Source organism: Lissotriton helveticus, chromosome 12 (assembly GCF_964261635.1).
Source record: "Lissotriton helveticus chromosome 12, aLisHel1.1, whole genome shotgun sequence".
NCBI lineage: Eukaryota > Metazoa > Chordata > Amphibia > Caudata > Salamandridae > Lissotriton > Lissotriton helveticus.
In genome coordinates, this window is record NC_136073.1 from 237441268 (window position 1) to 237469012 (window position 27745).

The 27745-nt window shown below is 44.7% G+C and overlaps 1 protein-coding gene across 1 annotated transcript in view; it reads left to right on the plus strand.

Moving 5' to 3' along the window:
- Positions 1-27745, plus strand: part of ACSF3 (acyl-CoA synthetase family member 3) — a 407017-nt gene that overhangs the window by 57988 nt on the left and 321284 nt on the right. Inside the window, exon 5 of the mRNA XM_078671571.1 lies at positions 3909-4054. Within this exon, the coding sequence (XP_078527697.1) occupies positions 3909-4054 (146 nt within the window). The remainder of the gene's footprint in view (positions 1-3908; positions 4055-27745) is intronic.

Here is a 27745-nt window from a genome sequence, read left to right on the forward strand (position 1 = left end):
TTATTTTTTTGCATCATCTCTTCCTTCATCTCTTTAACTGCGAACCCGTCGGTCTCTTTCTTAGGTTTTTCCCCACACAAGTCACTTGTCTTTTTCGTTGTCTATCCCTCTTGTCGGCCATCCAGTCAGCGCTCTCACTGCCCCCACCACCACTGATGAAATGTTACCTGCCCTTGCCCTGCAGTGACACATGTGGGATCAGTCAGGCACACACTTCATTGATCCGGCCTCGCCCTTTGCTGCTGAGGCCATGGCTGCCGCTGGAGTTCTGTACAGGAATAGCAGTCCTGTCCTCTGAGCTCGGTGCCTCTTTGACACCAGCACAGTGCAAGCCTCATTCAGCGCTGCTATTACTGCAAATCAGAGATTGCTTCATCTTGCTCTGTTTTTTTGGCGGGAGGAAGGATACACGTCCTCTATTTTATCCCTGTTTTCCTCGAAAAAGACTCGGTCATGTGAAATAAAGACCTCTCTGCAGTATATTGCATTGTGCATCCCTTTTACACAGGGGATCGCATGATGTAGAGAGGTTGATGGGGGTCAATGACGTAGTATGTGCCCTTGTCAATCTGTCAAATGTCTTTGTATTGCCAGAGCCAGGTCGCAGCCATTAGGCTTCAACTCTTGATGCAGTAGAGCCCAATGTGATGGATTTGACCTGCCCCCAATCTCATGGAACAGTGAGTAGTCTGAGCTCTACCTGAGCCCCCCCCAGCGCAAATCAGTGCTGTAAACCGTGGGTCATGCATTACCTGAAATGCAGCTGACCCTGCCCAGATTTCTTCAGCTTTATAGCGGCACCGTTGTAATGGGAAATCTCTCAAGTCCGGACAGCTGTTTGACTCTTTTTCACTCTTATGCCACCCTGTAGCTTTTTACTAGGAATGCACACCCTTGTTGCAATTGATTCGTTGTACCATTCTTTGTTCCATGATATGATTCCTTGCTCTAGTTTGGAAAGCGTATTGATCTACGACAAGACATTGACTTTATAGAATCCTCAAGCCAGTGGGCTTGTAGAATGGGCAACCAGTAAAAGGAGTTCAGACACATATGTCTGATGCTCCTGTCCAGGCTATACTGCACAATGAATGATGGGTGTACACTACACATAAGACAGTACTGTAAGTGTTTGACCATGGGACTAGATGAGGTGACAGAACTCCAGTCATCAAACTGCTTCCAGGCTGCCAGAGATGTAAAGATTAGTGTGGATGAATTAGGGTGGAAATTATAAGTATTCGCCCAGTCTCGGTGAGCGCAAGGCAGCCTGGAGTTGTGTGTCGAAATAGGGTTGGAAGTTCTATTTGAGGGTGAATTTGACATTTTTGTATCTAAGTGTTCTGTCGTGTAGATGGCTGAAGAGGTCGCAAGTACAACAGTTCTAGTTGTTGGGAGGTGGATGTGGCACTAGGGTCAAACAGTATTCCCATTTCTGAGCTAGGCAGAAGATTGGACTGTTAAATGGTTTGTCTCAGGTGGTGTTTTTTGGCTCTGGGAAATGACTATTCCAGGTTGACTAGTTCAAGTGTATGTTACGAAGATTCTGATGCTTTGGACAAGAGGTATGAAAATCACAAGGCTTGTGTTTTCTTGTGTGTCAGCCAATGTTACTTCAAACATCCAAGTTGTTTTAACAATTATTATGTGTACAGGCGAATTTTCCTTAGTATTATCTAGGAACATTTTTGCATCAATGTATATGTTCACATGGTTGTTTTATTACTTTTTCCTTGTTGATATTTTTGGAAGGGAAATATGTGTCATTTTATTATACTTACAAACGGTTCTGTTGTCATTATCACGGCATGTTTATCATACTGTGTTTTATGCTAAGATTTCTTGTTCTGGTTTGCATTGCAGAGGTCAACAGTTATCCAGACTAATTATTGTCTGCTGTACCATTTAGACTATGTTATAAGAAGGTACAGGGATATGTTATTCAAGTGCAGTCGCACCACATGTAGCATTTGGTAGAATTTCTTCTTTGGATTTGTGGGATGAAATGTTTACTGTTGGGTGGGGGGGGATCTCCAAGGCTGTGTTTCTGGGAGGACTATGGTGCAGGTGTGATCGAATACAGAACACTCAGCATACTAAAGTTATGGTATTTCTCTGAAAGAGTTTTCTTCAGTTTGGATTCAGTATCAGACATGTGGATGGGCTGGTGGTATGGTTTGTGACGGCTTGTGCCTGTTGTTCGTGTAAAGGTTCTTCTAGTGGGGCTCTGGTCTCCAGGATCCATCAGGAAATCGTTTTGAATATAAGGATGTAAAGATGGTAACTGTCAGAAATAACACTACATGTTTTTAGGGGGTTAACCAACACCATAACAAACACCCTACTTGTCTGTTGTGACTTGGTAGAATGTATTAGGATTGCTTGGAGACAAGTATTCCTTCGACTCTAGTGAGATGTCTTTGGGACTAAATTAAAAAGTGCTGATTGTTCCTGATTCAACGATGAAGGCCCATATAGGGATTCTAACTGATGAAAGGTATCCTCAGTGTTGGAATAGGGGTAAATGAGATTAACGGTACTGCAGAAGGTGCTTCCCTATAAGTTTCCACACAACCTTTTCCACATTTGCTGTAGGCATTGACCCCAAAGTAGGACTATGACACCCGTGGACTCAGGGCCTCACTTTTGATGTCATGGTTCCTGGTGCTTGGGTGTAGCCAAAGAACTTGTCACGGCTTTACCTGCTTCTGGACTCCGTCTCAGTGCTCTCAATGCATCTCTCTGCCATCTCTTTCCTGCTAAATTGGCACTCTTTGTCTCTGCCTCCTTATAACCTTCAATGTTTCTTCCTGTCACCATTCCTCTGCTTCACTCCCGCTCCCAGTTTCTCACCTCCCCACCGCCTTCGATGATTCCATCTGCTGCTTCTGCTATGTTGCACCCCCATGTCTTGATGCTCGTTATTTTGCCACCTCTGATGATTCCATTGTCCACTTCTCCTCTGCTCCACTTCAACTCCTTGTCTTGTGCTTCAAACACCTCAGCTGCACCATAGTCCACCATCTACTCCTGCATTACTCATACTGTTCCAGGTATCTGGTTGGTTAAATGCAAAGCAAGAACCGAAAGTCTTACCCCTCTTGTGTTAAGATGGGAATAAGGACTCAGCAAGGTTGCCTTCTGAGGTCCTCTAAAACCCAGAGGTAGAGAAGCCATTGTGCATCTGAGCGTCCTCCCCTCCTTTCTTTAGGGCAGTGCATGTCGTCTAAAACTTCTCAATTATCAAATTCATACACATCTTAGTAAAAACAGATCATTATAAGTTAATTAACGACTTGGAATTTTTCTGTCAGGTCTGTCCTTTTTAAAGTTATATATTGAACGTTAAAACAGCTGCTTATCTCTAGATCTCCAAAGCAAACACAAGGAAATGATGGACGGAGCGCTGAAACTTTTCAGACACTCACCCCCAGTCACTGATCTGGGTTGAATCCATCAGCATTCTTTAGCTCACTTTGCCACCTCAGTTCAGACCCAGCTCTTGAACCTGTGCCTCATGGGAACAGTCAACCCAGATCTGTGACTTGGGGTGAGTGTCTGAAAGCTTTCAGCGCTCCGTCCATCATCTCCTGGACTCAACCCAGATCTGTGACTGGGGTTGAGTGTCTGAAAACTTTCAGCACTCCGTCCATCATCTCCTTGTGTTTGCTTTGTTCGCCCTAAGTTGGCAGGGTGTCCCTGATTCAACCCAGATCTGTGACTGGAGGTGGGTGTCTGAAAACTTTCAGCACTCCGTCCATCATCTCCTTGTGTTTGCTTAGCTCTATATCTCCAGCACTTTGTATTGACAGCACTCTGAGGCGGGATAAGATCTTGTGATGACCCATGATATTGTGTTATTCGCGTCTCCAGAGTGTGATATTTTCCCCATTTCTACCCCATCCCAGGCTGATGGTTTCAGGATCCTCCGCACTTCCTGTACCTGTCCTGGAGAAGTGGAAGGAAATCACAGGCCATATCTTGCTCGAGAGGTACGGCATGACGGAAATCGGGATGGCTCTTTCCAACCCTCTGAGAGGACTGCGTGTGCCAGGTAATTGAGACTATAGTATCTGGAGAGCAGGCACTTGGAATTGTCTGCAGCATCCTCCTTTGTGTGTCTGTGTATGTACCTCACCTTGCTGGAAATGACATGCAGTAATGGACTGATTTGTCAACTGTTGATCAACGAGACTTGAGGATCTTCCTTGCTTGAACAACTTGTTTGGTCTTCAGCAAATCAATTCCCCTTTCTGCCAAAACTATAGGATGTAAGCACCAACTGGATGTTAAGTGTTATCTAAAAGACTCAACATCATTATTCATGGGCAACTTTACTGTGCGGAAGGGTCTGAGGAATGATCATGGCCGCCTCAGGTTGATTAATTTTGCTCAACCACCTTAAAATAGTCACAAAAATTGTCTTGTACTCTTAGACCAAATTAGCTCAAGGAAGACATTGTACCACAATATTTCATATTGGCTTTATGAAAGGTATTTTGGTGATGCACAACGCAGTACTGCCATTGCTGTGTGCAGCTGCAGATTTTTCACTGACTGGAATAGATAGGTCACTTCTCTGGTGGAATCTGTTGTACCAGAAACTGCAACTCTAGGGACTTTTCATTGATCATTGCATTGCATGATGATACTTGGGTTAGGATGTTTAAAAAGGGGTTATCCCTGCAAAATAGTGTGTAGAAACTGGGTTAAGCAAGGATGTCTTTTGCCCTAATATTGTTCAGTACATATGTTTTAGACTTGTACAGGATCGGTCCTGTGATTTTTGTGGGTGCAAAAACTCTGAGGGGTTATGCCTATGCCATCAGGTCTCTGTATTTTCATAGGTACCATTAGTGCAGGGTAACACTATTATGATGGGCAGTTTATGCTCCTGATTGTGAGTTTCCTGATCAGAAATGCGGACAGACATCTTTTCGTTCTTGCAGAGCATTAAAACCACACTTTTTTCAATGTTCCCAATACAAATTCCGACAGGTAGTACCTGGCGAAATTTGTCCTCTGAAAAATTTGGGTGCAAAGAGCATTTTGCCCTTCCCTTGTTAATGAGCACCAACACCATTTGTGAATATCCTAATTTCACAGTATTTGCCAACAAGGTTCCAAGTAGGATTTGTAACATGAAGGCAATCAACTCTAGGCCTGAGCAAAAGTATGCAGGCGCAGTCTTGCATATTTTCGCATTACTCTTTTTTAACAAAGTTCCTGAAATTATGCTACACCATGTTACATAATTGCATGCCACTTGTGGCAAAAAAAAAAATAGCGCACCGCAACAACACGAACGACTAGAATGCGAGCAGTTGGAGTTTTTAATGTTTGTATTTTTGCTGTATTTTTTGCACGAAATACGTCCTTTCATCCAAAGTTGACACAATGATAATTTTGCACTAAAATACAGTACTAAATGTCAGCTTTGCATTTTGCATCATTTCACAGAATGCATCTGAAATCTCGTGTAATTACCCAATTGCGAACTACTCGAATTTCACATACCCCTCAAAAGTACGTGATTCGCAATTTGCATAGGACAAATAGCACATTTCATACTACACATTCGAATTGGAGTATATTGTGGGCCTTATTACGATGGCGAGCAGACTGTTGCGGAATCAGGACTCAAGTCAAGTCAAGTTTAAATTTGTATAGCGCACTACTCACCCAGAGGGTCTCAAGGCGCTTGAGGGAGGGGTGGAGCTTTATTTATCAAATATCCAAGTTTTAAGATGTTTTCCGAAGGAGAGGTGGTTCTGTGTGAGGCGGAGGTGGGTGGGGAGGGAATTCCAGGTTTTGGCTGCTAAGTAGGAGAAGGATCTTCCTCCCATGGTGGGTCTCTGGATGCGTGGAATTGTGGCGAGGGCCTGATTGGACGATCGAAGTTGGCGGGTGGGGGTGTAGAAGGACAGGCGCGTGTTGAGGTATTCGGGTCCAAGGTAGTAGAGGGCTTTGTGTGCGTGGGTGAGGAGACGGAACGTAATTCTCTTGTCGACGGGGAGCCAGTGGAGGTCTTTCAGGTGACCGGAAATGTGAGCTTGGCGGGGGATGTCTAGGATGAGTCTGGCTGAGGCGTTTTGGATACGTTGTAGTTTTTTCTGTAGTTTGGCTGTTGTTCCGGCGTAAAGGGTGTTTCCGTAGTCAAGTCGGCTGGTGAGCAGTGCATGGGTGACTGTCTTTCTTGTTTCGGTGGGGATCCAGCGGAAGATTTTATTGAGCATACGTAGGATGTTGAAGCAAGATGATGAGACGGCGTTGACTTGTCTGGTCATCGAGAGGGAGGAGTCCAGGATGAAGCCCAGGTTGCGTGCGTGGTCCATTGGTCTTGGTGCGGTTCCTAGGGCCGGTGGCCACCATGAGTCGTCCCAGGCGGAGGGGGATGATCCCAAGATGAGGACTTCCGTTTTGTCCGAGTTTAGTTTTAAACGGCTGTTCTTCATCCACTCGGCTACTTCTTTAATCCCTTCGTGTAGGTTGGTTTTGGCGGTGTTTGGGTCTTTGGTTAGGGATAGGATTAGCTGGGTGTCGTCTGCGTAGGAGATAATGTTGAGGTTGTGTTGGCGCGCAATGGATGCGAGGGGACTCATGTATACGTTAAGGAGGGTGGGGCTGAGTGAAGACCCTTGGGGTACGCCGCAGATGACATCGGTGGCTTCTGATCTATAAGGGGGAAGGCGGACTCTCTGGGATCTTCCGGCGAGGAATGAGATTATCCAGTCCAATGCTTTTCCTTGTATTCCGACGTTGCTGAGGCGTTGTATAAGGGTGTTATGACAGACTGTGTCGAAGGCAGCGGAGAGGTCAAGAAGGATGAGGGCAGCTGTTTCTCCATTGTCCAGTAGTGTTCGAATATCGTCTGTTGCTGCGATGAGGGCGGTCTCGGTACTGTGTTTGGCTCGGAAGCCGGACTGTGAAGGGTCGAGGGATTTGTTGGATTCGAGGAAGGCGGCGAGTTGACTGTTGACGGCTTTCTCAATGACTTTGGCAGGGAATGGGAGGAGCGTAATGGGGCGGTAGTTCTTAAGTTCCGTGGGGTCTGCTGTAGGTTTCTTCAAGAGGGCGCTGAGTTCGGCGTGTTTCCAGCTTTCCGGGAAGGTGGCGGAGTTGAGGGAGCAGTTGATGACGTCTCGGAGATGGGGCGCGATAATGGAGTCTGCTTTGTTGAAAATGTGGTGGGGACAAGGGTCGGTTGGCGATCCCGAGTGAATGGTGTTCATCAGGCGGATGGTGTCTTCAGTGGTGATTGGGTTCCAGGCGTAAAGGATGTTGGAGGGGGTTGTTTGTTCGGCGGTAGGTGGGGTGGACTGGTCTCCAAAGCTGTTGTGTATGTCTGCGATTTTGTTGTGGAAGAACGAGGCTAGAGAGTCGCAGAGGTCTTGGGATGGAGTGATGTCGTTGGTGCCGGCAGTGGGGTTGGTAAACTCTCTGACGATGTTGAAAAGTTCCTTGCTGTTGTGGGCGTTGTTGTCGAGCCGATCCTTGAATGCTGATTTCTTGGTGGATCGGATCAGTTGGTGGTGTTTGCGGGTGGCGTTCTTGAAGGTGGTCAGGTTGTCAGTGGTTGGGTTTTTTCACCAGGCTTTCTCGAGGGTGCGACAGATCTTCTTGGATTTCTTAAGGTCATCATTAAACCAGGGTTTTTTTTTTGCTGCCTTGCTTGACTTGAAGGTTTTTCAAGGGTGCTAATTCGTTAGCGCTGTGGGTGATCCATTGTGTGAGGTTGGTGGCTGCTTGGTTTGGGTCCGTTGATTTTGCAGGAGGGTTTTGGTGAAGTGATGTGAATAGCTGGTCGGTGGTAATTTTATTCCAGTTTCTCCGGGGAATTGGTTGTAGGTGGTTGTGGGTCGTAGTCTTTTTGTTGTTGAAGTGAACGCAGCTGTGGTCCGTCCAATGGAGGGCTGAGGTGTGATTGAAGGAGATGTGCTTGCTGGAAGTGAAGATTGGGTCGAGCGTGTGTCCGGCATAGTGGGTGGGGGTGTCAACAAGTTGTTTGAGTCTGAGATTGGCGAGGTTGTCCAAAAGGGTGGTGGTGTTGCTGTCGTTGTTCTTTTCCAGATGGAAGTTGAGGTCTCCCAGTAGGATGTAGTCCTCGGAGGGGAGGGCGTGAGGGGTGATGAAGTCAGTGATGTCTTCACTGAATTGTGTGCGGGGTCCGGGTGGTCTATAGATGAGGGTGCCTCTGAGTGTGGTCTTGTGGTCGGTGTGAATCTGGAAGTGAAGGTGTTCGGCAGTTGTGAGGTTGTCATCGGAACTGGTCGTGATGCGGATGGTGTTCTTATGAACAATGGCGATTCCTCCTCCTGTTTGGTTGTTGCGGTCCTTTCGGATGATCTTGTAGCCGTCCGGGATGGCTATGGCTATGTCGGGCGCTGATGAGGCGTTCATCTAGGTTTCCATGAGAAAGGCGACGTCCGGCGATGTGGTGTCGAGCAGGTTCCAGAGTTCAATGGCGTGTCTGTGGACCGAGCGGGTGTTGAGTAGGATGCACTTCAGGTGGTTAGTGTCGGAGCTCTGTTTGGAGTATGTGGATTTGGTGTGGGTCCTGATGCAGTCGAACTTGCAGGAGTGGCAGGTGAACGGTCCATGGGTGTGTCCTGGGGCAGCTTGGTAGCATTCGGGGAGACGGCCGGAGTTGAGTGCAGAGAGGGTAGCGGAGTCGTACGTAATGCGGGTGGAGGGGAGTTTGCGCGGGCCAGGGGGTCTGGCGCTGGGCGTGGTCCAGGTGCGGACGGGCAAAGACGGGCTTACCTTTGGCGCACCTTTGGCGCGCATGGGGCGCGTGAAAGCTGCGCGTGAAAGCTGCGCACAAAAGCATCTGTCATATGTGGATAGTGAGGGGCGGGGGCGAGGGAGGAGCAGCTCGGAGGCGGGAGCGGGGAGGAGAGACGGGCCAGGAGTCAACAACAAAATGGCAGCACAAACAAAAAGCGAAACAGGGGCACCACCGGAGTAAAGTTATGATCAGGGCAGTGGAAGCGTTACAATGAGGCACAAATAATATTGCAGGCGATGCGAGCAGTGCAACAATGACAATCAATCCAAAGGGCAACAGGCACAGTCCCTAATTAGCAGCAAGCGCTACGATACAAACAGGCACAATCAGTAATTAGCAGCAAGCGCTACGATGCCAGGCGCTACGATAATAGTACAGGCAATGCGAGCTCAAATGAAAATTGCAATTTAGCAGCAAGCGTTACGATACCAGCGCTACAGAGTCAGGATGGTCAGGGAGCGTGGGGAGCGACCGCTTCGAAGCAATCTAAGACGGTCAATCTAAGACCGACCTTCAGTCGGAGGTCCCGACCGCAGCATTCCATTTCTCTGTGGGAGCTTATGCTGCGGGCGTAAACCAGCCGTAACGCAAGCTCCCATAGAGAAATGGGAGAATCTGTTCATCCCTGCCACATGGTGCAGGGATCAACATTGGGGCACAATAGGTGCTCCCTCGGCCCCCAACCGGAGGCCGCAGGTAGAAGGGAACACGGCTAGGGGCCCCCAAAGTCGCTTTCCGACAGGCTTTCCATGTCGGAAAGCCAGACATGGAAAGCCTGCCGGAAACCAACATAGTAATCCCGAATGCAGAAATGCCGTCCATAGGGATTACAGTGAGGCCTCCAACTAGCTGACGGGCTCCTTGATTGCGTCGGAATCCAGGCAGAATGACCGTCCGGTTTCACATTTGACCGCCTGCACTGCAATGCGGCGGTCTCAAGTGAAACCCTTGGTGGGACTCGGAAAGCCTCCAACCTGTGGTCTGAGGCTTTCGAAGTCTCCCCGTGATGAGGCCCTATGTGTTTGATGTTATTCCTGGGCCAACAATGCTATCAAATCAAGCTAATATTTTTCAGTAACATTTTATTACAATGATAATGCTGAGGAGCTAACTCTGTTCTCACAAAAATAATCAACGTAAAAAGGTTTAAAGGGAGCTGGTAGTAAAACACTAGACTAATTGAATATTCACTTGTAAGAGTAAAATTGGGCTTGTATCCTTGCAAATTTCTCATACACTTAATCTTCTGGAAGGCAACTTTCATAACAGACATCTCAATGTTGAGGATGAAGAATGTTCGCTCTATAAGAGTGGTAGTTTCAAACGACGTCTGCCTTAAATTTGTTTGCCCGTCTGCTGTAAACAGCTATAGGACGCCAAACTAATGTTATTTGTTAGATGGCTTGAGGTTTTGCTGCCTAATGCTAGACCTTATTAGAGGCAGACATTTATCAAATTATCTCATGGAGCATTTGCAACTTCATCCAAGTAAAGCTTGATATTCTATTGACCCTTTTGATTTATACCCCTCTAATATTCCTGCAAAAAACATAAATGATAAGCCCGTATTTCTGAATGGTTTTATAGCAATTATAGTAAAAGCAGACAAGTCCCTTGCATACTCCTGTGGGGTAGAATTTTTAATAAAGACCTATTTAAAATGAACTATAACTGTTGATCTACATTTGTAGTAGACAGTTGGTAGGAGCACGTTTGATCTCAAGGAATCCGGAGAATTAATTGGAGAGATCACTTTCCAATATATACACGAGACTGTGTTATTTTCTGTTAGACTTCCAAAACTAGGCCAATCTCCTGGAAAAAGATTATAATATTAATTATGTACTATCAATGCTTTCCTGATGCATTGAGTATAATGGAATGTTAAAATTGCAAGTGCCCATTTAGATCTGGTTAAGGGCTCAGATATGAGAGCAACTCTTAGGATTCCAAGTATCTATCTAATTTTGTTTCAGTACGACCAAGGGCGAAGGGAGCAATTCTAGCATAGGCCATTAAGGGATCTTATTTATGTATTGGAAATGGCCATTTTAAAGATGACTCTCTTTCAAGTCGTACATATATTCTTCATTGAACAAATGTCCTAATTGACTATATTGCTACGAACACTGATCATTTCTCTTTATGCCATAACTTGAGTTTTTAGACTATTAAGGCATTCCCATGGCACCTAATCTGCTCTTTTGGAAATCTGTGTTCCAGAGCCTATTATCTGGGCACCAAAGAAAACAAAGTACATTTTTCTATCGAGCTACTAGATAAATTATCTGCCATTCTTGTTTCCATAAAATGAAATCATGCTTCTCTAGATGATCCACATGATCAGTGTGCGAGTGCTTGTGGGTTTATATTGCACTCCATGTCGGTAAATATTAAAAACAAGCATTTGCAATGCAATAGGTCTCGCAGCATTAAAGTTTGAGTTGCTGGCATTGTAAATGACAATGCTTTGCATTAACTTTTTTTTTTATTTGCAATTGGTATATAAACATTGTTTGTGAATGGTTAGCTGTTGCTTATGGCAAGCAAAGTTGCTAGTTTTGCTGTGCTGAATAAATATAGGCCTTGTTCGCTACACCTTTGTAATGGAAGTCAACAGACATAATCAATGACCACAAGTGTTTAACTTGTAGCAGTGCAGAGTGATATGTTGTAGATTGTATGCCTTATTTGAAGTGGGGGGGGGGCGGGACAGGACATAGGTTAATAAAATAACACAATGTAAAATTCAATATGCCACAAACCGTAAAAAGGATAAACAATATTTTAAAAAACACAACTTGCGAGGTGTTGCGATGTAATAACATTTTTCTTTTACGCCCCCGACACATCATAACGGGGCGAGAGGCGCAGCTCCTGCATAATGAGGTGGTGTCCGTGTGTGCGTGGCAGTGGTGGTGTCCGTGTGTGCATGGCAGTGGTGGTGTCCGTGTGTGCATGGCAGTGGTGGTGTCCGTGTGTGCACGGCAGTGGTGGTGTCCGTGTGTGCATGGCAGTGGTGGTGTCCGTGTGTGCATGGCAGTGGTGGTGTGCGTGTGTGCATGGCAGTGGTGGTGTCCGTGTGTGCATGGCAGTGGTGGTGTCCGTGTGTGCATGGCAGTGGTGGTGTCCGTGTGTGCATGGCAGTGGTGGTGTCCGTGTGTGCATGGCAGTGGTGGTGTCCGTGTGTGCATGGCAGTGGTGGTGTCCGTGTGTGCATGGCAGTGGTGGTGTCCATGTGTGCATGGCAGTGGTGGTGTCCATGTGTGCATGGCAGTGGTGGTGTCCTTGTGTGCATGGCAGTGGTGGTGTCCGTGTGTGCATGGCAGTGGTGGAGTCTGTGTGTGCATGGCAGTGGTGGTGTCTGTGTGTGCATGGCAGTGGTGGTGTCTGTGTGTGCATGGCAGTGGTGGTGTCCGTGTGTGCATGGCAGTGGTGGTGTCTGTGTGTGCATGGGAGTGGTGGTGTCGAAATGGACTTCAAGGTGCACTTTTCCGAACGGAGGTTTTTTTAATCGAAGACCTTGTCCCTTGAGTTTGGCGATGTTACTCAGCCATCGTCAACCTGGAGCCTCTGGCCGCTAACTGGAAGGAGGCAGTACACAAACCATGCTATACGGGCAGCAGCGGTCTAGTGCCAAGAAGAGGGTGCAGGCGCCTATATATCAAAGTTTATATATGTGTGCTCAGCGAGTTAAACGTGTCAGATCACATCTGCGCGAGCTGAAAGTGACAAACTGGATTCCTGGCAGGGCCAGTGTGGCTTTTCAATTCTTCCGCGGTTTGTAAACTGGGCACAGCTAAATTGGGCGCTAGTTTTTGTTCTCACCAAAAGGATACCGCGTGTCAGGGTCCTCTGATGCCGACTTAGAAAGATGGAACCTACTTGCAATCAGACGTGTTGGTTGTCACCAGAATGCCTCGTTGGCATTGTATGATCACGTGCACTGTTACTCACTGCACATTGATGCGGAGTTATGTTTGTATTTACAGGTATATTTGCATACATGTTCTAAAATCAATCATGTTATAAAACTGTAAGTAAACCGTTTTCGTAGCTGTGCACTTTAAGCTGTGTCGGACGTCAGCCTCTTTAGCAGCGCCGCACGCCTCTCTGCAGACTCCCCCTGCATTCCAGAGAGGCGCGCGACGCGATCCGGTATGCCATGCAGCTGTGGACACAAGACATGGCCGCGCGCACAACGTTATCCTATGGGAAAACGCTGCGCGCGGCCAGGTCTTGTCTCCCTTCGGCGTTCTCAGACTGCTGAGACGCCGACTATAGTTCTCTGGCGAGAACGCGCTTTCAGCGCGTTACTAGCCAAGACCTAATGATAAGAAAAGACCCTTATCTATCTGGTTTGATAATGAGTGTTTAAATAATCTCTGTTCTCTTCAGAGAGTCTTATTAAAGTATAAAACCACTAGAAATATGAACCGAAATTGTCTTTACAAAAGGTTTTTCTAATTTAAAAGGAAAGAGAAGCCTAAGCAGGCTTGGTTGTATATGAAAGAAAGAATTACATATAAGAATTATAGAGAGTACCTGACACCTTTGCATGGGCAAGTTAGCCATTTCAGACCGGCCCAGATCTTACTATTTCACAAGCTGCTTGGTTTAAATATTTATCCTCCTTATAGAAATTACTAAATTATTTAGAATGTGTGAAATTGCATTTGAGAGAGATTAGGAATATGCTACTTTTTGATATGCTCAATATATGCTCAAATAATTGATTCTGTAAAGAATAGTAGGGCCCTGGGACCCAAAAGAGTACCAAGTGCAATTATTATAAAAGATCCAGCTTGGTGGGCTATGTTTTATCTCCTTTCTTTTAGATATGTTGTGAAAACTGGTCAGATTTCTGGATCATAGGAATGATTGTGCATGACACCATTTTTTTAAAGGGAGATGTACGTCTGACCCCAATGCATATCCGTTAATCTCCCTTCTAGATGTAAGTGAAACATCTTTGCAAAACTAATTTTATTCAACCTGGATGATTAGGTTAAACAGAATAACTTAATTCCATGGGAACAAGCGGGCTTTCATAGCACGCGTAAAACGCACTAACATCTCCTTGTTGCCTTATGGTAAGTAGCGTGGAGTTCTCATTGCACAAGTAATGGGAAATTTTAATTTTGTTTTGCGTACTTCTGGATAGCATTTGGCATAGGTGATAGGAACAACTTGTGATATAAACTGACAAATTTCGGGATATCTTCAGAGCTTTTGTATTTAATCATTTTTTTGCTCCATATTATGTCACAAAAGGACTCATTGACATGTCCCCTTATGGTTCAATATATATCTCTGTGACCTGCCAAAGGCCCCCTAGGGTTTACTAAATGTAGCTTCCCTAATAAAGATCTAAAAAGTAGCCCCCAAAAATGTTAATTCCTATTTTTTACATTCACATTACAAATTTGATATATTTGTGGGGACAGTTGAGTATCTTCCCTCTTGTGCTGCATTATGTGTAGAACTGTGATTGCAATCACTCAGCATAACAGCTGTGATATAAACTATTTTTTCAGAACTTAATTTGAAATGCCTCTACCTTTTTATTCGGTGCTTGTATGTTTTAATTCAGTTGTTATTCCTACAAGTTGACATACTCGTATTGGAAAAAACATATCACATATAATAAATAATTTCAGCCTTAAATCAATCAGTATTAGATACTAAACATTATTTGTGTAAACTAATGTCTCGTTACAAAAAATTCATTTTTTTTATTTAACAGAGCTGGATGTGGATTATGCCTTAATACAAACATATTTGCAATTGTAGATGGATAGCAACATTTTCTTGGGCATATCTCAGTATTTGTCAACTCTTCCAGTTCAAATACTTCAACAGTTTTTATCAAGGTTGCTAATTGGTCTACCAATTTTGCCTGACAAAATTTGGAAACGAGTCAGGGAATGTGACGGTATAACAAAAGGCCAGAATCACCTGAAATATATGCTGCTTCTTTGGAAACGGGTCAGGGAACGTGACGGTATAACAAAAGGCCAGAATCACCTGAAATATATGCTGCTTCTTTGGAAACGGGTCAGGGAATGTGACGGTATAACAAAAGGCCATAATCACCTGAAATATATGCTGCTTCTTTGGAAACGGGTCAGGGAACGTGACGGTATAACAAAAGGCCAGAATCACCTGAAATATATGCTGCTTCTTTGGAAACGGGTCAGGGAACGTGACGGTATAACAAAAGGCCAGAATCACCTGAAATATATGCTGCTTCTTTGGAAACGGGTCAGGGAACGTGACGGTATAACAAAAGGCCAGAATCACCTGAAATATATGCTGCTTCTTTGGAAACGAGTCAGGGAATGTGACGGTATAACAAAAGGCCAGAATCACCTGAAATATATGCTGCTTCTTTGGAAACGAGTCAGGGAATGTGATGGTATAACAAAAGGCCAGAATCACCTGAAATATATGCTGCTTCTTTGTTGTAATTCTTCAAATTTGCATTAAGTGTATTTGTGGCGGCAGTTCAAGGCCAGTATCTTTAGAACTTTTGATGCTGCTGTGGAATTTTTTTTCTGACAGATTGACAGTTGACGTTGGGTTAGTACTAGATCACATTTTGAAAAATATTGTGTGATTTTGGAAAACTAATATGATTGTTCTCATAAAGTGTATGCTGCATTGTCCTCACCATGCATCAGTTATGTCTTAGAACGTCATGAGTGACCTAATATGTGGGGTCACAACCAGTACATGTCAAGGGCGCGGATTATAGATACTTCAGTTAACTATAACTTGTGGCATTCAGTGTTTTTTGTGTTTAAAATATTACATTTAAACTTACATTTTCACCTAACTGTAACATTACTTTAATCATTTTTTCAGTGAATTTCGTTTTTTGAAACATAAATTAAGATTTCATTACTATACAGAACTATGCGAGCCCTTTGTGGCCAAACACCTCTGTTCAAATTTGGCCCCATAGCAGACCCTCTGACCCTTCCCAGACCCTCCAGCACATGGTCCAGGGAGGCCATGTAACCCCTTCCCTAACCCTCTATACTTTTTTGTTTTTACTTTCATGACACGGGTGATGAGCAACTGTCAATGGCATAAAATGGCGCCACAGAGTTATTAGCAAATATATATATTACCCTGTGGCAGTCACAACTGGGTAGTTATAGTTCGCATTGATTTTCCATAGACATGGCGTATTTGATTTGCTAATAACTTTGGCGCTGTGTGAGAAATCTCCATGAAACATACCAAAACAAAGGAAGAATCACTTCAGCTCCTTCCTGGGAAGTTTCGGGGGGCATCTGTTAAGTGGGGGCTTAGAGACAAAAAGGGAGTCCCAAATTGCAAAATCTCCATGCATTTTCCATGAACTTCTTTAGGCAGCGCTACACCAAAAAATGATGAATACACCAAATTTGTCATTAAGCTAGATCTTCGTCGCAGATTGTGCTTTTATGATTTGGTCTATATCATTTCAGTCGTTTTTGAAACATTAAAGTACAAAAATATTTGAATATCTGGACGGTTGGGTCCAAGGGAAACCCGCAAGAGCAACATTTCAAAAATAGAGTGTTCTGATTGGCCAAGGGAGCTTTTTTCCCATTGGGCCAATTTGCTCCCATGGGAGTCGACCCCTGCGGGAGAAAGCGCTCTGATTGGCTGCCAGCAACATGGCTCTGAGAGGAGAGCCACACTCCCACCATCCCCTGCACGGCTGCCCTACCCTTTTAAATAAGTTATAGCCTTGGGGGAATGGTTCCCCAGGACCTAATGAGGCTCGGGATGGGGGCAGGTGCAGCCCCCATCACATTTCTAAGATTTTTTGGCCTGGTGTCCCTGGGGCCTCTGAAGGCTTGCGGAAAGGACCTTCATGCCCCTCCCCTTAATATATATGTTTTGGCCCTGGGGGATGGGGTCCCCGGTTCCCAAAGACCAACCCTGCGCCGTGTTGCCAAAGTCAATGCATGGTGTGGAGTTGGCAGTCTACGCTGGGTTGTCTGTCTTTGGGTGCAGCGTGAAGTTGGTTGCCTCCATGTAGGTTGGCCACAGAGCATGGCTGCAGATCAAGCCCTGCAGCCAACCTCTCACCCCACACTTCCAAAGGCTGTGCTGTGCTTAGTGTGAGGTTGGGTGCCTCCGGGTGGTTGGCCCCAGGGACTGGCCACAGGCCCGGCCCAGTGAACAGCCACCTGCTGTACACGTCCAAAGGTTGTGAGCAGCGTGAAGTTGGCTGCCTCTGTTGTGGGGTTTGGTAACAGGGCGATAACAAGTGAATTTCTTTGTAGGTTTTTTTTTGTTGTTGTTTAAAATGTTACTTTGTTACTGAACATCCCACCTAAATATAATGTTACATTAACCTTTGGTTTTTTCAGTGAATTACACATACATACATATATATAGGTCTATTATTTGCAGTTACTACATTAGGAAGTACAGCCCGACGTAGAATCCTCTTTTGCATCTGGAGTGCAATCAGCTCCTTGTAATGAGTGTTTTATAATTTTTGTACGAGACTTTATGGTTAAAGGGATACAGATTACCAGTTTACATTTATCAGGTTCCTCTTTTAGACCTAGAGAGGGAAAGCCTACATTTTGTGGTCATGCCCAGGAAACATTTCTGCTTGTGCAAATTAAAGCTGCTGTTTAAATCGTCTGAAGATCTTTCATTCTCCACTATTTAAAATGTCATAATGGGAGCCCATGAGATAAAGAAAGCTGTAAACCATATCGATATTTATTCTTTTATTTGTATGGGTGTCTTAGTTTAGAATTGGTAAGTTGTATGTGAAAATTATGCAGTTATTACATTACAAATTCTTGACATGTTTACATGACTTTATAAATACAAAATATGCAACTCCAGAATTCATCAGACACGCTGTTTACAGGAATTAAGCCCTGAAACAACGACACAGGGTCGTGACTCCGAACCAGTAAGGCTGAGCCCAAATTAACTAAACAACAAAACAACTGCCAATACCGGATATTGCTTCACTATTTTGGAAATTACCTATATGAAAAAAAGCATAAAGGTCCGTTTTTAAATTTACATAACTAGTTTATTTATTTATTTTAACACTAGTGGAACAAGATTTATTTTCATGAATAACCAACTTGATTTTAGTGTATATACAACCAGAGCAAAAAATACAATTAAGTATTTACAAATAATTCATAATATGCAAAACAATTTACAAAATGTACAATACATCCAAACTTTCACACTGGCCAAACCATTCATCCATCTACAATCATACAAAACAACAGCATGAATCCTAAGGGTCTAATGTCAAAAAAATATATATTAATTCCTGTGTACATATATACAATTTCACATCCTAAGGTTAATACTTAATGTGATTCAAAGGAATTAGCCCTTTTTAATGAACCCTATTTAAAGTATTGTTTCGATTTGACAGAAGGTAGTTTACAGGAATTAAGCGCCTTCGTTCGGCACATAACTATTTGCCCTCCTTGTATCAGATGTTTTGGAATTCAGTTTTTTAATCTCTGAAGTCATTACACTTCTTAATTCATAAGTGTGCATGTCTTGGTATTCCTGGATCACAAGCCTTGCTTGGAAGCAGTGGAGCTCTGTAATTTGTCGAAGAAGAGAACATAGCAAATTTTCAGATATGTTGGGTAGAGGGTTTGGGCGATTTGAGGAAATTGTGTTGTGGGAGGTTGTGGGTGGGATGCAGAGGAGTTTGCATGTTTGATGACATGCTTCTTACAGAGGTGGGTCTGTAGCTTCTTTCTGAACTACAGGGGCAGTGTTATGGATGCAATGGATTGTCATTCTCTCCCTGGCGGTACACATATCACACGGTGCTTGCCACGTCACAGCAAATGCGTTGTTCCCACCGCAGGCGCGAACTCACTCCTGCCCTGGGAATAGCACATTAGTGAATGACAGCTCGGCTGTTTGAAGCTGGTGCTACGCCTTTCACTGCGCAGGAGGCAAATGGCCTCATTTCGGAGGCGAGAGATACCTCTGTAGGCTGGTGCATTGAGTCACTGACCCAGCCTGCCGGAGAAAGTCTAGGGCACCGGAACTCCAATTCCTGCCATGCTGGGGGATGACGCCCTGTCTGAGTTCTACTTCTGTATAACGCACTATATTTCCCTCCATGTAATATGTTTCAGACGCAGAGGCAAAGGAGTTCCTCATTTGAACTGAGCCAAGCCCTGATACAAATGAGGAAATGCGCCTTTGAGATCACACCACCAGACACTTCACACAGCATGTGTGGCCCCTTCTGTAATACCAAAGTACCCTGGGAGTGCAAAATTGTGTGACATTTCAGCATGGCTGTTGTGTACAAGTGCATGTTGCGCATTGTTGCTATATCTGTGCGGGCCTCATAGCTTCTGTAGGCCGCGTGCTCTGGTATCAATCGGGACTGCTGATGTTTGCCTTAAAAGGCCCCGGTAACACCAGGTTTTAAGAATGACCACTGTAAACGTTTCCCACTCAATCATTGTGCTTGAATGTATCTTATCGGGCAATTCAACACTCATTGTGCTGTAGCAATGAATGGGCCAATGTAAATGATAAGCATTGCCAGTGCGCCATTGTGCTGTGCTCGCACCTGCATCGGGCTGGACACAAGCGATTGGGTATGCAGATGTGGTCGTTTTCCATGCATGTGTTCCTCAGGGCATCTTCACATCTTGTTCCTTCATTAATTGAAGCAGGAGATAAACACAATCTATATATTCTATTCACAGTTTTAATTCCATTAACAGTTAATTGTTCTCTGAAGGGCTCCATTGCCTCAGGGAATAGGTTTTGGTCTAATGCTTCGAAAATGTATTCATGGGATAGTCTAAAGGAGTTTATTGGCACTATTACTTTTAAACGCATTGAGATTTCATCTTCTCACCAGAATTTCCCAGGAAAGAGTTTTAAAAGGAAATTGATTATTTTATGTTGCTCTCAACAATTCTTTTCATTGGATGCCAATCAGTAGCAGCATGGGTCAGTGCCAAGCCTGGCCATTGCCTGGCCCAGCGAATGCCATAGCAAATCAGTGCCAACCTTCAGCAGTGGCTGGCAGTCATTGCCAGCCCCAGTAAATACCACCCCAGTTATGGCCATTCTCACTCCGTGTTATCCCCATTCTAGTTACAGTGCATGCCAACACAATTGCATGCCATTCCTAGTCCGTGCAATCACCAGTCCGTGCCATGCCCTATCTGTGCCGACCCAGTGTATGCATCTCCCTTCATACCACCTGCTGATCTTGCTGTGCTCCTTGTTTGGCATCCTCATGTCTTTGCCAACCCCATGCCATGCCAGCCCTTTTCCATTCTGGCCCAGTCCTTGCCAGCTTTACTTGTTCCTTCCCCAGTCAGTCCCTATCCATGCCACTCCCAATCCATGCCAGGTCTAGATTGTACCATCTTGTCACCATGGCATCCCAAATCTGTGCAGGTCCCAGTTTGTTCCGTCTCCTCTCGAGTTAGCCTCACTTGTTAAGCTATCCAGTGGTTTGACAGTAACATTTTTATGTCTTTATAAAATGCCCTTCTCATTACATTTAGTCGTTTTGCAGAAAGTTTGTTTCACTTCTTACCTCCTGAAATCATAACCGGATCGTCTTTAAAATTCTTTCCCTGTCCTAATATTCACTGTAATGTGCAGTAAAAGGAAGCATTCAAGATCGTCTTAACATGTTGCAGCAGCCCCTCTCACTGCAGATGTTGCCTGGAGGGGGCGCTGTGGTGTGTAGGCCATCGTGGGTAATGCTTCCAGACTGCCTTCAGCAATTGACATGCAGTAGAACATTGTGTCAGTGTTAAAGCTTCCCAGAATGCCTTCTTAACAAAACTTAAAGTTACACCACATGGTCAGAAAACCACTCTAGAAAATAATAGGATGAATCTGTAAACTTTCCACCTAGGTTAGATATGAAGCTATTTTTTATTTATTTATAAAGTTTGTTAGACAAGGTTATTTTATGTTAGATTGTGCCGTTTTCTTGTATAGTGCACGATTTGCCCGGTACTATACCTTTTAGTGCAGTGGGCAGGTTTGGGTCTGTGGTTGTGGGTTCCCTCTAGTGGATTTCTGTGTCGGAGGAGGAGGGGGAGGCTGACCATCTGTGGCCCGAGTAGGTTTGTGTGAGGTGTCCCAAGGGAGTTCCTAGGTGCTGCTCGCGGCATGAAGGAATAAGCAAACATTGGGGAGATCTTTTTGAGTTGTGGTGGACCAGACTTTGAACACAGGAGCTACAATTCATCATAGGGTTCAGGTGGGTTGTGTTAAAGTGCTTAAGGTGAAGTGATTGAGGTGTGGTGCTGCTTTTCATGTGTGGGATGTCTTGTGCTTTGGCCAGGATAGGTGATTTGAAGCATTGGCAGGTTGTTCCAATGTCAGCTGCTCTGACAGCGCATAAACTGCACCAGGCGCTCTAGTTCATTTGCTTCTGTGTCTGTGTCTGGTAGGCAGCTTAAAACAATGTAATGATCTTTCTTCCATGTCCTAGGCTCCAGCATGTCCAAATCCCATTATTTCCTCATTCTCGATAGAGTATGCTCATGTACTCACCAGTCCCTGACCTTTTTAGTTCTGTCTATAGAAGTTTCATCCTCTATACCTTCTTGTTCTAGCTCCTAGACTACATACGTTCGCTTCTATTATTCTTTCTATTCAGTATGGTTAATAGCTGTTACGCTGGCTACACAGCTTCACCAGTCAGTAGGACAATGATAAGACAAATACGTTCAGTTCCGCACAATAAAGTCAGCTGCGACCAGCTCTAGACTTTCAAAGACAACAGAGTAAAACACTCAGTTCAAGAAGAGAAAAACACTAACAGATCTAGTCCTTTAGCAGCACCACTAATCCTCTCAGAAGCAATATCAAACACTTTAATTATTAGTAAGCAGGATTGTTGCAAAGGTCAAAGATCTGCTGGAAATCTACAGAACCACCCACCGAAAGTAAAGCACAGCATACATGCATAGCTGTTCTAAGCTGCCAATGGGAAGTACTCGCCAAAGCTGACACTGAACGTAAGAAGGAAACCCTACGGTGAACATCTAATAAAATCAGCAGCAACGGCTAACCCAAAACACAAAATTAAGATTGTGTCTCAAGTAGCCAGCTTACAATAAATTTAAACTGGCACTACAAATAACCTACTATTTCACCCTTGAAAACGCTCTACCATCTTCAACTGAATCAAGAATCAAGTTTCAAACCTTTTACATTGTTGCCCATGCATATTTTTGCAAAAGTTCTAGCTACCTTCGAAAACTGCGTATAAAATAGAAATGGAGAATAGAACAAGAAAGTGTTGGAATGTCCCTTTTACAGGACGGTGCCCCTCACCCACCTGCAGTGGATTGCTTCATCATTGGAAAACCTCCTCACATTGCAAACCTAATCGCAATGCGGGCTACAACCCCCTTTCTGAGAGGGAGGAGCTCAGGGATGTTTTCAGTGTTTCAAAAGAGTTCTCTCTAAATTCAATAGAAGAGCAGGGTGTGGTGAGGAAAGAAAAGAAAGGTGTGTGTGAGAGAGATACAACTAACTCTAGGGTAACCCAATCAGTTTTATTGGAGCATCCGTAGGGTAAGGCTAAAAACAAGTACTATGAGAGGAGAGGATTCAACCTTTCATAGATAAGTGGTGGTCAACATGTTTTTTGCTTCTTACCCTCCGTATAGATGTGGCGGCTTTCATCAGGACCAAAGTAGAAAAATTGTGAAGAAAAAAGGTGGGTTAGTTGTTATGCGTACATCGCAACAAACTTATCAACCTTTAAAGTGAAATACTAAATCAATGGTTGGAGTGAATCCTCACTGACGGGTGTCCAATGGTAGGGATGTGTTACCTGTAAAGAGATAAGATGTCGAGAGACATACATCACTTAAGTCATTCAAGCACTCAAAAGATAAAAAGGAAATCAAGTGTGATTGATAGCCAATTTAAGGATTTCAGACTCCATCAATATCATCTTGGTGTACAAAAAATCTCATTACACTAATCGTGTGAAGAATATATGTGTTTATTGCTTACCCACAAAGTCAGGTCAATAATACAACCTCTACCTCGACACAAACTCGAGGGAGCATCTATGTCCTATAAATGAAGGAACACATGAGTGGTCAGTTGTGAATTTATCCTATATTGAGATGAACAAACAAACAGACAAACATGGTGCAAACAGCTGACTCCCAAACAGTTAAAAACGTATACATATACTCTTCACACGATTCGTGTAATTACATTTTTTGGCCACCAAGATGATATTGATCACGTCTGAAATCCTTTAATTGGCTATTGATCACACTTGTTTTCCTTTTTTATCTTTTGAGTGCTTGATTGACTTAATTGATGTATGTTTCTCTACATCTTATCTCTTTACAGGTAACACATCACTACGAGTGGACACCTTTCAGAGTGAGGATTCCCTCCAACCACTGGTTTAGTATTTCACATTTCAAGGTTGATACGTTTGTAGCGACACATGCATAGCAACCAACCCACCTTTTTTCTTCATAATTTTTCTACTTTGGTCCTGATGAAAGCCCCCACACTGCTACGGAGGGTACGAGGCAGAAACATGTTGACCACCATTTATCTATGAAAGGTGGAATCCCCTACTCTCAAAGTACTTGTTTATAGCCCTAACCTACGGATGCCCCAATAAAGCTGTCTTACCCTAGAGTTCGTTTTATCTCCCACACACATCTATCTTTCTTTCCCCACCACACCTTGCTCTTCTATTGGTTTTAGGAGACCTCTTTTGAAACACTAAAAACATCCCTGTGCTTCTCAATATCAGAGAGGGGGTTGTAGCCTGCATTGCGATTAGGTTCGCAATGCGAGGAGGTTTGTCAATGATGAAGCATGCCACCTACAGGTGAGTGAGGAGCATTGTACTGTAAAAGGGACATTCCAGCACACTCTTGTTCTATTCTCCGTTTCTATTTTAGACCCTGGGACCTTGCTGTGTTTTGTTACTTCTAATTTTGGGGAGTAGGTCCCTGCAGGTCTCCAAACCTCCTCAGGCTCTCTTTTGTGTGTTAATACATTTGAAAACTGCCAGGAGCCTGTACTCCTCGTCAGCTTACCTGGTCAAACAATACTGAAGAATGACAGAAGATCCTTGGGTGCCCAGAGTTAGAGAACAATCTCAGCACTCGTTTCTGCTTCAAATCTCGTTACCTTCCGTTCAGAAAACTGCTGAAAACAAAAATGTCAAAAAGGCTTTCAGTTATGCGCAATATCTTCATGGGAGTGATCGAAGAACCCCAGGTCGAGGTCCATCCTATGCATCCAGCGGGACTCTAACTCTCTTCTACTCTGAGCTTTGCATTGTCCTGTTTATTGTCTTTCTGATTAGCGATGTGAAGTGGATAGGTGATGTGCTGGGCTTATCAAAGCTAATAAATACATAAATAAACCACACAAAATAATCAGATTCCAGTGAATTAGAACAAAACAAGCTACGTTGAACTTGTCATGTTTTTTGATTGAAGGCTTGGTGAGAGTGCTCGTGAACACGGGCACTTGAGGGACGACGGTGGTAAGATTTGGTGAACAGTCAAAGTGGGCACCAGACGAGAAGAGGTATCCGCCTTTTCTCCTCTTGTACTTGCCAGGAGAACCATCTGAAGATATGGTGCCCCTCTTTGATTGCGTTCTAGATAGTTAGACCACTGGTTGCAGCTTAGTAATTGTTTAATGGCAGTGATTTGTGTTGGAGATTAACATTTCAATGATAAACTCACGCAGGACTCAAGAGTGATGACTCCATGATCCCAGGCTCCCCCAGAAACCGCTTTTGAATGGCTTATGTGGCTCAGTGGCAGCCTGGGCTGTAGATATTGGAAGATAGCCGAACACACTGCTGACTCCGATAGGCCGGGTTGGGCTGTGGCAGAGGCACTTGCCTGTCAGGCAGCCCGACATGTGACCTCCACTGTCAGAGTAGCTAACTAATCCACATGCGACCTGTCCTTAGATGTTTCCAACACATGCAACCTGTCCTTAGACGTTTGCACCACATGCGACCTGCCCTTAGATATTTTTCAACCACTTGCGATCTGTCCTTAGATATTTCCACCTCATGCGACCTGTCCTTAGATGTTTCTACCACTTGTGACCTGTCCTTAGATATTTCTACCACATACGACCAGCCCTTAGATGTTTCCACCACTTGCGACCTGTCCTTAGATGTTTCCACCACAAGCAACCGGTCCTTAGATGTTTCCACCACATGCGACCTGTCCTTAGATGTTTCCACCACATGCGACCTGTCCTTAGACGTTTGCACCACATGCGACCTGCCCTTAGATATTATTCTACCACTTGCGACCTGTCCTTAGATATTTCCACCTCATGCGACCTGTCCTTAGATGTTTCTACCACTTGCGACCTGTCCTTAGATATTTCTACCACATACGACCAGCCCCTAGATGTTTCCACCACTTGCGACCTGTCCTTAGATGTTTCCACCACAAGCGACCGGTCCTTTGATGTTTCCACCACATGCGCCCTGTCCTTAGATGTTTCCACCACATGCGACCTGTCCTTAGACATATGCACCACATGCGACATGCCCTTAGATATTTTTCTACCACTTCCGATCTGTCCTTAGATATTTCCACCACATGCGACATGTCCTTAGATGTTTCCACCATATGCGACCTGTCCTTAGACGTTTGCACCACATGCGACATGCCCTTAGATATTTTTTTACCACTTGGATCTGTCCTTAGATATTTCCACCAGATGCGACCTGTCTGTCCTTAGATGTTTCCAGACTTCCGGGAATTCTTCCGCATTCCCTTGAGCCCAAACCTGCCCTGAGGGGAGCCGTCTAAGGGCCCTCGGGGGCGTAGCTTTTGCCGCCCCCTTTGATCTGGAAGGTGAAATCACTCGAGGCGTGTTCTTCTGAGGCCTGGGGCCCTTTGAAGGCACACATGGCTCGCCGAGCTCGGGCTGCCGAAGCCCGGGCTCTGCTTGCCTCTTCCCTCGGCAGCTCTCGGCTCCTATTCCCCCGGCGGCCATCTTCTGAAGGCGCATGCATTATTCATGGCCGGAGCACGCCTCGCCGGGCCTAATCACCACTTTAATTGGAGGTTTAGATCAGAGCTGGCTAATAGCTCATACAGCGGGGACCCCATGTATTGTTGACAGTGGGCTCTCGGAGTGTCTTATCATCTGCCTGTTTCTGTTCTCCCAGGACACCGCCACACAGACCGAGCAGCCCCGCGCTCCCCAGACGCCGAGGGGACAGCCACCGCATTGCCAATTAAATTTATCTGGGAGAGCTGACGGCTTTTTACCCCCTCCCTTTAACGGAGGGGAGCTGGTGTAAGGGCAACAATTCATCTCTCTGTTCTGACAATCTGGGACAGCTAGACCTAGGCTGTATCAGAGAGAGAGAGAGAGACTGCGTGTGCAGATCAGAGTGTTTATTGCGTGCCACTTCACCCTACCAGCATGTATTCAGTACAGTGAGTTTGTGTTTCTGCCATTATGGTGGCGCAGAGGACTAAGTTACCCCCTTCAGGGATCTGTGTTTGACGCCAGGATCACACCTCCACTCAACCTTTCATCCTTCAGAGTTTGGTAAAATGAGTACCATTGATAAGGTAATATTAAACATACCATCAGGGTTGGATTGGGATAAAAAATCGGCCCGGGAATGCTAAAAAAAAAATTGGCCCACATTTGCATATTGCCTTTCCGCAAAACACTTCCTTGTTGGAATTTTATTTAAAAAAAAGGTAGGGGGAGGAATAGCGTTGAAAAAATGCACAGATTAGTTTACACTGGTGAAACACACCTGAAAACAAGTGAGGCCACTTTTGCTCAGGCCCCCTGCCCCCGCTCAATATACATATATTAATGGGCCGGTCCAGAGAGAGAAAGGGAGTGACACCTCTGCCGTTGATAAAAGGGAGGTAATGGATGCCCATCTACCTCCAGAAAGGCCACTCCCGCACCCAGCGAGCCGCTGGCGGCATTGAACATGCAGAAACTGCCCATATCGGCCCCCAGGCTGCTCCAAAAAAGCGGCCCACAGCTGGTGCTCGGATACCGGCCCCCCTGGCATTGCCCAAGTGCCCATGTTACCAATCCCACGCTGCATACCATGCATGTGCATCTTTAGAAAGACGTGTAGTCTTAAGATGTCCTTTGAGTTGGAACATCTATTTACCTGACCAAGGTCTATAGAATATCTTATCTTTCACACTCCCCATTACAAATATTTATTGGATGGGAAGTTTCGTATCTGCATGAAAAATAAGCACTGGGTGAGAATATATATGAGCGGATTAGGGTAAATGAAAACCATCGAAAATTTTGCATTAAAACACTTTATGTTCGTTCATAATGTGGTTGGTACTCAACATTCAGAGTGCACTTTCAAGGACATACCACAAAACAGTCAAATGTCCAACATCGTACAGACACAATTTGTATTTCCTATGTTTTTCTTTACTCCACCGGTGTTCATATATTCTATGTGGACTATGCTCTGCCCAGTTCAGGTATTTTAGACAACGAGTGTTACTTTCTGGCATATATAGCTTTGCCTTTCAACTTTTAAGGATCAACTTTAAAGCCCAGTATATGGCAAGAGCCATTAGCCCAAAGATCCAGGACTGACTGAAGGTGTTGTGTGCCAAGGACTCTAATGCGCCCATTGAATAGTCATTGGAAGCTTATAAATGTGTGTGCTACAAGGGCAATGCCCTAGAGTTGTGAGCAGACTGGGTCACCAAGTGTGTGTTGCACCTGAAACCTTTCTGAAGGGACTTCTCAGCTACACACTGCTTCTGCAAATGTGAAACCTGGGCATGGAGATATAAAGACATTTGCCCCAAATACAGCATCCTAGATGTGTCCCTTCTCGATCCAAAATTTGCAGCGTTCAAATGGTGTCCACAAGCATGGGGATCAATCAAGGCTGTACCCTCATTGTAG